Source organism: Cynocephalus volans, chromosome 1 (genome assembly GCF_027409185.1).
Source record: "Cynocephalus volans isolate mCynVol1 chromosome 1, mCynVol1.pri, whole genome shotgun sequence".
In the NCBI taxonomy this organism is placed as follows: domain Eukaryota; kingdom Metazoa; phylum Chordata; class Mammalia; order Dermoptera; family Cynocephalidae; genus Cynocephalus; species Cynocephalus volans.
The window spans coordinates 211,407,586-211,420,930 of NC_084460.1; the positions used below are offsets into that span (position 1 = coordinate 211,407,586).

Consider the following 13,345-nt stretch of genomic DNA (forward strand, 5'->3'; position numbering starts at 1 on the left):
CTGTAATCCTTTAAAATGTTTGAAGATAAGTAAGAAGTGGTTTTCAACTTTGAAGGAGACACACAAAAAAATAAATTCAGAGGAATTTCCCCTTTCTTCTTTTACCTTCCTAATTCAGAAACTGGAGGAAAGAAAAATAAGGCTGTTTCTTATCATTTCCTTCATTTATCTTAATGAGTCTATTTTCTCCTTCCTTTTATTTACTTTGTGTAACTCGAGGGATGGGGTAAAGGTGAAAAAGCACTAATGTTTTCCAATAACTGTGGTGCATCAGGCATTATTACCATGATCATACCTGATAGATATTATTGCCTCCATTTTAATTATGTGAAAACTGACATTGTAAGAAATTAAGTCACCTGCTCAGGTGACTTAATTAGAATAATTGAAAAATAGAATTTAAACTTGTTGAAGTCTAGACTCATCCCATAATTACACACTTTCTCTTTTAAGAGTATTGATAGTTTTCTTCTTTTAGAATTGCGCTGACAACTTTCATGAGCAAGACCCTCACCAACCTACTCCATTAGAGAAAACAAGGTGGAAGAGAAAGAAGTGAATACAGAAAAAATGAAGCCTGTCTCCTTTCATTTGTAAGATTTTTTGCTGTTTAATTTTAATTTACTTTTTTTTAATCTGAATCTTTTTGTTAAAATTTTAGCCTCACTGAACGAAGACTGTTACATTTGCTATATCAAGGTTATTTTATAAAATCACCAACTCTTGGGAGAAAAGGATGCTTTATTGCATAAATTTTAAAAAGAATAATGGTCCTTTTTTTTTTGTATCACTCAATATGCTAGTAATGTTCAGCTGAGATCTAAATATGATAACTTTAGGCTTAAAGGTAGTTGTCTTTCCTACTTTCTCTCAGTCAACTTCATCATTTCCTAAAGTCATTTTCTCACAGCCTCCAGTCATCTCATTATTGTTCTTATCATTCTGTAAACTATTCTTCATCACTCAACTGATGTCACCTTCAGTATTATCTAGAAAACATATTTTTAAAAAACTCCTTGCTAAGTCTCTGATCTCCCCATAGAGAAAGAAATGTAATTTTCTTTTATACGTGCTGGTTGGTATAAGGGAGATGTCTAGTCAAAGTGATTTCAAAACTTATTGAAATCATCATTTTAACTAGAGAAAGCATATTAAAGAAAGCTACTGTATGAGATCTAAAAACCAGAGAGAAAAATATATCAAATTGGATAATATCCAACTAGCTTCATTCTCCCGTCTCTTTTTTTCCTTTTTTCTAAAAAAACAGTTTTACTGTAATAATTAGAAGGCATACCAAAATCCTTAAGGTGGTAGTAAACTTCATCCCACAGATCAATAATAACAAGGTTCCCCTGTTCTGAATGACTGGCTGACAACAAATAACCATACAGAGATTAGTTCAGTTGTAGGAACAACACTGACCATACAGAGATCTAAATGATGAGTTCTACCTTTGTGAAGTGAGCCAGATACAGGTTAGCTTTTTCTGTTTGGCTTTCGGAAATTTCTGTTCATAGTTAAAACTTTTTCTATAGATTTACAGTGCCTGAAAAATGTAGATAAAGTTCATGCTAAAACTTACATTTAAAGAGAATGAATGGAAGGAGTGAATGCTACTATAATAAATAACAGCAATCATACTAAAAAGGTCTAGTTTCCAGAAAGAAGCAAATGCAGTTAAATGTGCAATACCACAGAGATCGCCTTCATCAGACCCATCAGGACAATCCCTTTGCCCATTGCAGAGTTTCTCTGGCTGCAGGCAGACTGAAGTATCATTAGCGCAAGGGTACTTGGGTGGTCCACACAAGAAACTGTCACAGTCATCTTCATCTGATTGATCTTCACAGTCAATATCACCATCGCATACCCATGCTTTGTTGATGCATCTCCCTTAAGAAAACAGAAACAACACGCATTTGCTTTTTGTAATTGGGTCACAGTAATAATGAGTGACCATTATTGTCTTTAGTCAGAGGCAGAATTACTTGCTATCGGTAACTAATCTATTTGCTGATAGTTTGTTTGATAGTTTATTTTCATGACAGCATTTGAAAACTTCTTGTCCTGGTTTTGAAAGTGTTCTTAGTGTTTTAATCTTGATAATTGCTTTACTTTCAAGTTATGCTCCCAATCTTTAAAAAAAAAAGTTTCTGTGACTAATGGAAAGTTTAATTACAATACTTTCAGAAGTAAACTTTAAAGATACATTTGTACATCAGTGACTTTCAGAGATAGTCTGAAAATTTATCTAAATTTACGTAAAGGCTTTATGTTAGCAGGAAAGTTGTCCTAGTTGCAGATATAATCTTAACACCTCAGCTCCTCAAACCAGATGTGCATACATGCCCTTTCATAAAATAATATCAAGTGTTATTAAGCATTTTGGTAGCTAACATATGTACAGACAGAATTTATAGAAATGTGTTTTTTATGTTGTCTTTAAAAGAAAAAATAAAATGATTATTATTTAGCCAGAATGTTTCAAAAGTAACAGTGTGAAACACGTACAGAACAATGGTCATTGTTGTCTATGTAAATCTCCTTTTCACTGTAAATTATTCCTCCTTTCCACATTGTTTTCATTTTTCTTCCAGTTACCTTTTCTGGATTACACAATGTTAAGGTATAACGTGAGTAAAAAAGTAACTAAGGATAATTACTGGTTATTGGCTGACTACATACCAGCATCTCATAAGATGAGTGGAGTTAATAAAAAGAAAGTGAAAAATATGAGATTGTATATTCCAAAAGTCATTATGTATTTAAATGTTTTCTTAAAGATTAAAAGATACTAAATTTTAAAAAAATTAAAATATTGGTGCAAAAGTGTTTCATTTCTAAATATATTAATAAATCTCCATGCTATTGTCATTCATCAAATAAAAAATACATGGTCAAGTTCTATAGTTAATAAAATTATATTTGATGGTATTCAACATTAATTATTGATAAAAATACTCCTAAAATAAGAATTGACAGATACTTCACTAAGAGATTTGATATAAATAAAAAAAACATTATAAAATTTTGCCTTAACACCATGAATAAAACTATTAATGTCATTATTTTATATTGTTCTGAAAATACTATCTAAGGCAATTAGATAACAGAAATAAATGAGGTATAGCATGAGAAAAGAGTATCATTATGTACAGTTAATATAATCATATAATTATAAAATAAATTAAAACTAAATAAAAACTACAAGTAACTAAGAATTTGGAAAATTGGTAGCTAGTTTCAAAAACTATTAAAAATTAATAGATTATATATATACAAAGAACATGTAATAGAAGGAAAGACCAATTAAAAATTCCACCATAAAGTAAAGTATTTTGGGTTAAATTGCACAAGAATCAGAGTTGTATAACATTTATATGAAGAAAATTTACACATCCATAAGGAAACTCAGAAGAAGCCTTATATAAAGATATTGTCTGGTCTTCAAGAGGATAACTTATTACTATAAAGAAATTAATATTCCCTAAACTAATACAATCTTTCCTAAATAGTAACTATATTATTGTAATCCTACAAGCTTACCTCAAATTAAAAAAAAAAAAATCACTAGGAGTCTTTAAGAAAAAGGAATCTTGATGAGTAGGAACTGTATATGCCAAATACTTAGGATTAAAGTAATAGTAGTTAAAATATTTTTAACATACCAATAGTTACCAATAAGCATATCAATAGTTAAATAGCAAAGAGACATTGGAAACGGGTCCATTTATGTACGTGGTTTTAACATGCTTAAAGTTGGCAATAAAAATCGTAGAGAAAAAAGTTAATTACAAAATTAATGATGTAGAATCACTGATTAGGCCTCTGGAAGAGAGAAAATAAAGCTGAATCTCTACTTGACTTCTTACAACATAATAAATCCTAGATGGATCAAAGAAGTGAGCATTTGTAAGTAACAATGATAAAAATAAAAACATTCTAGAAAAAGAAAGACATTAAAAAAACCCCCACAACTTTAAATGATCATTACACAAACCCAAAAACCATGAAAGACAAATTGATAAACTTAATTTCATAAATATTTTTTATCCCACATTCAACAATAAAATTCATATACAAAGTCAGTGGACAGTCAATAAACTAGAAAAAATATTTGATTACATTTGACAAAAAGGGCATTTTTTCTTGAAATACAAAGAGTTCTTTCAAATCAATAAGATAAATTAAACAATATATGTGCAGGATTCATAATAAAATAGTAATGAATTACAAACATAAGATGTTCCACATCTCATTCAGTTAAATAAAAGTAACATAAAGCAACAATTTGACACTATTTCTTCTCTGTTAAAAAAATCAAAATCAAAAAGTTGAATAATATAAAAGTATATTTGACAAGGGTTTATAAACAGCTCAAATGTTGAGGGGACTAGAAGTTGGTATAACCTCTCTGTAGGGGGCACTGTTAAGAAATGCATCAACTCTTCACCACAGTGATATTAACTGTAGAAATTTATTTAATGAATCTAATTGCACAAATGAACAAAGGTGCATATGCAAGGATATATACTGCTGCTTTGTATATATTAGGGAAAGACTGGTAACAATTTAAATCATCATTGGGAAACGTGACATCAATTACAAAGCATCCATTCATTGAAATTATATGCTTGAGTGAAAGAGAACTGCATAAGTTTATAAAAAACAATCTTCAAAAGTATAAATTAAAAAAGACGTGTGGTTGGTTGGCTCAGTTGGTTAGAGTGCAGCTTTGTAACACCAAGGTCAAAGGTTTGATTCCCCATGTTGGCCAGCCACCAATAAATAAATAAATAAATAAAGAAGACATTGAGTGCATGTAGTCTTTCTTAAATGCTAAAAGGGATTTAACTATTTATCAATAGCTATGATTATATTTCCACACATATATCAATATAAGTACACAAATAGCTTGTCTATAGATAAATTCTTTCTGGAGAGCTACAGAAGAAATAGTTAAAAGTGATTGCCTCTGGAGAGGAGAAATGAGATACTGGAAATCTGGAGCAGAAAGGAGATAAATTTCACTGAGTACTCTTGTGCTGCTTAATTTTCTTTCTATCATATATCTGCATAATTTTTCCAAAATATAGTAGCTCATTTTAAAAAATGATGAGAATGAAATGTACACACATATGCCATGAAGTCCAATAAATTCATAGTTTTTCCTACTATAAAAACTGTATGTTGAGTTTACTCTGTGTCTTACACTTCACTAGGAGCTTTAGGAAATACAAGAAAGCCATAAAACCTGCTCCCTGTCACCAGGAGCTTATAATCTATTTAGCAAGACAAGATCAATGCACAATATATAATTGTAGTTTAAAACATGACATATTGTAGTTAAGTATTAAATTTATGGGGTCATCTGCAAGTATAATAAAATGAACGGAGAGTTCAAAAACGATATAATAATTTTCATTTTTAGTTTGTTTAATCAAAATGCAACTTCCTTTTTTCCCCAGACGTCACTAATCCATCATGACATTCCTAACTATTGACTCCAGAATGACTTTAGAATTGTTTCAACAAACTTATCCATACATCACTATAATCTTTTAAATTCAGAACAACAGTAAAGCTATTAGCAAAGGATTTAAGTCATCCCTGACTTAAATGCCACCTGGAAAAGGTAAAAAAAAAAAGAAAAACAAACAAACAAAAAAAACCATATTCAGATGACTCAAACTTTAAGGCAGATTATGTCACCATGATATGAATAAATATGAATACATAGCTTGGATAAAATTTACAAGTTTAAATAGCCCCCTTGTCCCACTGATTTTGCAAGGGATGTTTGAAGCTTAATTGCTTCTCCCATTCTTATTTGTTTTTAATTCTTAGCAAAATGTAGATAAGAGGGTGACCAGGTATGATAAGTTTAATTAAATTTCTAACTCATGACCATTAATTGGCTAAAACCCCAAAGCAAATGACTTTAGTAAATACGCTTAGAGGATGTTGATTTTTACTTGATTCTTATCAAGACAAATTCATACCCAGATTCATTGGACATAAAATCTTGAATGAACTAACTTTTTGTTTTGTTTTTGGTGGCTGGCCAGTATAGGAATCTGAACCCTTGACCTTGGTGTTACAAAGCTGTGCTCTAACCAACTGAGTTAACCAGCCAGCCCTTGAATGAACTAATATTATAGATTACCTGTCTAAGCTTCCTCTTTTATTTTATTTTATTTTATTTTATTTTATTTTTCTTTTATACACTTTCTGTATTTTCCTTTTTTTTTTTTTTTTAATTTTATTTTGTCGATATACATTGTGGCTGATATTGCTCCCCATCACCAAAACCTCCCTCCCTTCTCCCTCCCCCCTCCCCCCAACAATGTCCTCTCTGTTTGCTTGTCGTATCAACCTCAAAAAATTGTGGTTGTTATATCTTCTCCCCCCCCCAGTTTTTTTTTTTTTTGTGTGTGTGTGTGTGTGTGTGTAAGCTTCCTCTTTTATGTATTAAAACCTAGAGCCTTAGTTCAAATTGGTCTTATTAAAATAATTACAGATTAATGATATTCAAATGTGTTACAGAAATTATATTCAATACATAAATAACAAAAAATCTTTAAAAAATAAAGTTTTATATGTGGCACAATTCAATTTAAATAACCAGATAAATCACTTTATGTTTACTAAGTCTTCCTTAGAGTATGTTGAAAATAATATTAGATTATTTTCAAGTTGAGTTCTACATAATACTTTATGATTTATTAATAATGATGTTTTCAACTTGAAACTATGTGTGTAAAACTCTATTATGATAATTGTAGTTTTGCCCTTTGAGCAAAGAAAATAAGAGGGGGGCTAATACACAACAACAAAACCACAAAACAGAAATAACAAAAAGCAGCACGCTGGTACAATGACAGCCAGTACAATCACACACACACACACTAGAAATTATAAGGACTGCTTTGATTTGTGTTGCCCTGAGATATACTATTTAGGTTAAACACCACTAAAAAGTCAACAGCCATAGAAAAATTGAGTTTTTATAAATCTCTGGAAAATATGCTAGTTTCCCCAAATAAATTTATATGATCTCTTCTAGAATTTCTCTTTTTTAATGTTTTTTAAAAATAGACATCTTTTTGGAAGTTGCTTGACTTGCCTTTAATAAAAGACAATACATGCTATAATAGGATAATTTCTGTTCTGGGATATGACTGGCAGTTAACATTAAGAATATGGGCATAGAGAGAACTGAATCTTTAAGAAAATCCAAATAGATTTACTCAATAATATATTTATAATGCTTTCTGAATACTGGTCTCTGAACTGCAAACTTTCTTTCAATTTTTACATGACTAACCTTTAATACCACATACACATTTATTTTTCTAACATGGTTTGGCTTCCATTCAATTCAGCAATAAGTCTGATAATGACAAATGTTCTAATATTAAACCTTTTGGAGCAATAAGTCTGGTAATGACAAATGTTCTAATATTAAACATAGTACTAATGAATTTCAAGGAGTTGGAATATATGCTTATGTGGAAGAATGAGAACAAGCTTTACTAAGACATTCTTTGGAAGGGATTTGAAGTTTGGTGGAGAATTTTACATATGGGCACAAGGGTAAAAACATTTCATGTAGACATCTGCCTTACAAATACAGGCTTAACATTTAAATACATAATCTCTGCAAAACAAAATCCACAAGTGCTGTGGATTGACTATACTCTCAAACTCATTGAAGCTTGATCCCCATTGCAACAGTGCTAAGAGAATGGGAAATCTGATTAAGGTGTTTGAAAGGTGTGGTCTTTAAGAGGTGATTAGATTGTGAGGACTGTGTCTTCATGAATGGATTGATCCATTCATATAGAAATGCACATGGTTCTGATGGCTTTATAAAGAGGGCCAGTGAGGTTAGCTCTCTCTTGCTCTTCCTGTTCTCACCATGTGATAACCTGAATTGCTGTAGAGAGTCACCACCAAGAAGAAGGCCTTCACCAGATATGTTCCCTGGACCTTGGACTTCCCAGCCTCTGAATATGTAAAAAGTAAATTTTATTTCTTTATAAATTACCCAGTTTCAGGTATTCCGTTATAAGCAACAGAAAGTGGACTAATACAGCAAGTAAAACAGAAAAAGTGAGAGAAGTGATAATTTAATAACATGATGATTACTCCTTCTACTCAAGGGGAATGTTCCAGGGCATAGATAGTGAAAGTGAGTCAGTTTTTCCTTAATTTGGTCTTGGTTCACTTTAAAATTCTATTTTGTATATATTCTCTTTATTTTATGATAAACATTATTGTCTTAATAATATAGTTACGTGCACAAATTACCATCAAACTATATACATAGAACTATGTAGAATGAGTTTTACGGATGATTTTCAGCGGTAATTTTGAACATATACAGTTTTAGCCATATTTGCTGAATATAAGAGGCAATATTAAAGGCAGGAAAGGGTGGGACCTGCTCAAAAAAGCAATAATGAAGAAGTTTGGGTCCACAGATCATAAAACGTTGATTGCTAATTTATTCAAGAAGTGTCTCTTAATCTTATAGACAATGGCTGTCTTAAGTTAGCAATGGGGATTATCTATAAGATTCAGACAATCCTAAAAGACTGAAAGATTGGAAAAAGGATGTGCTCAGGTCACAGTTTGAGAAGCAGGAGGAACCCAAAGCTGTGTATAGAATGAATTGAAGCTAATGATTATCAGGGAAAAACATAGTGGGCCACATAATGATCTGAGTGAGAGATAATGCAAGCTTAACCTTAGGCTATGATATGTGAGTAGAAAGAATGGAATGAGTGATGTTGGAGACATTTGTAGAGGTAGCATTAGTGGGACTAGGACTTGGAAAATGATGACAAATTAGTGTCAAAAGGTGCTTTCTGCTTTAAATCTCAGTGTTTAGAGGACTGAAGATGCTTCTAACAGAAATAGAAAAATGAAGAATTTCTAACTACAGAGAAAAAATGGAATATTCAGAATAGCACTGGAAAAAATAAGTTTGAAGCATAAGGTAAATTTCAGTGGTAGAAATTTAGGAGGTCTTTAACTGGAGGCGATGTTTGAAACTTTGGGGACAGAAGAGATTGTTATGGAGACCTTTCAGAGAGATGAGAATGAGCAAGAAAAAATAAAATAAAAATCTATGCAATGCCTGACACATATTATGTGTTCATTTTTTTTTTTTTTTTTTTTTTTTTTTTTTTTTTTTTTTGCGATTTGTTGGTAAGGAGATCTGAACTCTTGACTTTGGTGTTACCAGCATCACACTCTTCCCAAATCAGCTAACCAGACAGCCCCACAACAAATATTTTTAAACTAAATTTTAAGAATATGCAGAGAAAAAAGGACAAGGGAAAGTGAAATAAAAAGAAAAGTCTAAATGCTAAGTGGAAAAAGAGGACAATTCAATATGAGAATTCATAAGAAGAGAAGGTTTCAAGGAGATGATATGCAGCAGAGTCAAGTGCTGCAGAAAAAGAAGTTGAGTGCAATATTAATAGTTGATAGCATCATTCATTAAGCCTTGTACTGTGTTCTAGGTACTCTTTGTACATTCTGTTAGTTACTATTATTATCGTCTCTGTTGTACAGATCAGGAAATTGAAATGTAGAGAAGTTTGGTAATTATTTGAACTCATGCAGTTACTGGCTGACAGGATAAGACTCAAGACACAGAAGAGTATGAATTGAGAAATCATTTCTGGTGACCACTGAAACAGCAATTTCCATCAAGGATAGGGATTGGATGTTATATTGCAATGGGTGAAGACATAAGACATGAGACATAAGACATCTAGATACATCACATAAAGTGAGTTAATGAAGGGAAGGAGGAAGACAAGGAAGAAGTAATAAAATCAAAAATATGTTTTCCAGATTATTGGACTGGATATATTTAGGGAGAGGAAGAAAAATTAGTTTGGAGAAAGAAATTGATGGCAAAAACAAGAAAAGTAACTAATGTCCCACAGGGATTAGGAGGTGCTGTGGATTGAATATCTCCCCAAAACCCATTGAAGCTTGACCCCCATTGTGACAGTGCTAAGAGAGTGGGAAGTCTAATTATGGTATTTAAAAGGTGAGACCTTTTGGAAGTGATTAGATTGTGAGGACTGTGCCCTTGTAAATGGATTGATCCATTCATGGAGTAATGGACATGGTTCTGATGGCTTGATAAGAAGGGCAAGTGAGAAGATTAGCTTCTTCTTGATCATGCCATTCTCTCACCATGTGGTACTCTGAATCACTGTAGAGAATCATCACCCAGAAGAAAGCCCTTACCTGATGTATTCCATGATCTTTGGATTTCTCAACCTCTGACACTGTAAGAAATAAATTTCATTTCTTTATAAATTACCCAGTTTCAGGCATTCTATTAAAAGCAACAGAAGTAGACTAATAACAGGAGGTCACAGGACCAGTATCTAAAGAAGAGACCTTCTAGGCAAAAGGGAGGGGGTATTCTACTTTAGAAACAGGGTTGAAGGGAGATAAGAGTAAGCATACAGCAGAAAGTTGAAAACTGCCACTGGGAGGGAATCAAAGAGAAATATATAAGGCTCATAAGAAGAAATGTGCAAAGTGTTTTATTAGCTTTATGGAACATAGACAACGGGAAGGTCACAACACTGCTTTTGGCAGAAAGAAACAGAAGTATCCCGTAGGGTCACTTATAGAAAGAAAAAAACGTGCTGTGTTTAGAAATCCTTCAAATAAAACCCATCATATAATTCTAACAAAATCACTATTCCATTGTAAGATTTTGTTGTTGTTGTTGTTCTAATTATCCAGATTGATTTCTAACAATGATTAATTTCACCATTTCACTTTGCGTTTATTGATACAACAGGGAAGGAAACAAAACAACCCAAACATAGGCAAGAATAACTTTGCCACTCACAGAAGCCCGCAGTGGATTTTCTCTAAACAGCACATCAGAACAGAGCATGACGCCACTGTCAGTTAAATCCTTTGTGTGGCAGTAAGTTTTGTTACATCCTTTCACTAAAGACCACTTCATCCATAACTCTTAACCCTGCTCTGGGACCTAATTTGAAAATGTATGTTGCTTATTCCAGTGGAATCTAGAGTGGAAATATATGGGTCAGCACCAATCTATCACAACTTTTGGAAAGGTAGTCAATCAAAAAGGACTCTGTAAAGGTATGACACCTTTTTTCCCTAGCCACCCTCTTCTCTATTATAGGTGGATATACAGCATTATATATTTGTCAAAGTCTATACAATGTACAACAAGAACAAATATGATGTGAACTAAGGACTTTGGGTGATAATGACGTGCCAGAGTACGTTCATTGATTGTTAACAATTGTACTACGCTGCTGCAGAGTGAAGCTGTGCATGTGGAGGTAGCAAGTAATATGTGGGATCTCCCTGTACTTTCTGCTCAGTTTCGCTGAGAACCTAAAAACTGCTTTAAAAAGTAAAGTCTAATTTTTTAAAAATATATTTTTACAGAAATTTTGATGTGCAGTACATCCCATTTCATTCTGTTCTAAATAATTAAATAGATGCATTATGATTTATCAACTCATTATTTTGAAGTGTGATTTTAGTTTCTGAATGCATTTTTTAAACTTTGTGATGCTAGTTTCTAATTTGAGTTTTGCATATAGAGAATGCTTCCTGTAAATTATGAATTATTTGAAAAGTATTAGATTTTTTTTGGAATATAACACACAGTCAAATTTGAAATTTTTTGTGTGTGAGTTTGACATGCATGTGAGAGTCTCCATATACATATTGGCTTAAGCTTATTAAAACATACTCAAATCCTTAAAAAATTTTAATAAATATCTTTTTATATCTCACTCCTCAAATGCATAAGTATATCTATATGATAAATTCTTAGAGGTGGAACTGTAGGTGAAATAGTACACATATTTTAAACATTGATATATATTGACAAATGGCTTTCCATAGAGGTTTATCAATATCCAGTGAAATCAAAGTGTCTACTTTATTCTCACCAACAGGGATATTATTGGGCTTGTTAATAATAATCACCCAAGTGATATTGAAAAAAATGTAATCCCACTATGATTTTGAATTGTATTTTTCTTATTCTGGGTGTTACGAACTGAAAGTTTGTGTCCCCACAGAATTCATGTTGAAATCCTAAGGTGGGGCCTTTGGGAGGTAATTAGGTCATGAGGGTAAAACTCTCATACAATGGGAAGACTGCCATCTGCAAACCAGGAAGTGTGACTAAAACCAGGCACAGGATCTGCTGGCACCTTGGTATTGGACCTTCCAGCTTCTAGAACTGTGAGAAATAAATATTTGTTGTTTAAGCCATCCAGTTTATGGTAATTTGTTACAGTAGCCTGAACTGACTAAGACAGTCTCATTCTCTACTTCTTCCTATTGCAATTATTCTGCCTGTCATATATATATACAAGTATTCTTATTTGTTTTAGAGATGGTCTTTTCTTTTTTCGTCTCTGAGGATCTCAATATACATATTTTAAACTTTTTTTTTTTTTTTTTTTTTTTTTTGTCTTTTCTGTGACTGGTACTCAGCCAGTGAGTGCACCCGCCATTCCTATATAGGATCCGAACCCGCGGCGGGAGCGTTGCTGCTCTCCCAGTGCCGCACTCTCCCGAGTGTGCCACGGGTTCGGCCCTAAACTCTTTTTTTTTAAGGCATGTCTCATTTTCATTTAACAGTAAGTAAATCATTTTGTAATACTTTTGATGACTGATTTTCTTAGAGATAATTTTCTTTATGCATTTTAGAATTCTGGTTTGCAATCTCACCTTGGATTGGAATTTTCATTTTTTCTCTGTGGCTTTATGTGTTTACTCATCCCTATCTACAGGTGTTGCTGCTTTCACTTCAGCCCACCCTATGTTTTCCAGAACTGTTGATCCAGAAATAGGTCTTATATGTATTTGTTTTTTGTGGGATTTCATCCCAAAATGATACTGGATTTTTATACAATTCAATCTCTAAGCCAGTCAGAAGCTTGGCTCGATTGCCATACCTGTGTCCTTCCATATTTTTAGGCATATGACTTCACTTAAGTAACCACTGCAAAGCAACTACTAGCAGCAGTATATGTATATAGTTTATTCTCCTTTCAAAAGTCAGTGGAATTACATTCATGTGTCTGGTTTCAAGCAGTGAGCCTGGCTCCAGTCTCCAGCTTCACGTGGGACAGCTTTATTTCCCATAACCCTAAAATCTGAGCTCCTGTTCTTTCCTGCTAGCCTCCATACCTCACCCAACCAGGCACCCAGCTTCAGCTTTGATATTCTACTTTATTTTTGTTCATCAGAGATATATTTTGTTTGTTATTAAGGCAATGTCTCCTTTGCTTTCCCTTGT

General features: G+C 32.7%; 1 protein-coding gene across 1 annotated transcript in view; it reads right to left on the reverse strand.

Moving 5' to 3' along the window:
* The window catches only part of LRP1B (LDL receptor related protein 1B), a 1,457,254-nt gene that overhangs the window by 635,094 nt on the left and 808,815 nt on the right, over positions 1-13,345 (reverse strand). The window contains exon 22 of the mRNA XM_063085362.1: positions 1,693-1,893. Within this exon, the coding sequence (XP_062941432.1) occupies positions 1,693-1,893 (201 nt within the window). The remainder of the gene's footprint in view (positions 1-1,692; positions 1,894-13,345) is intronic.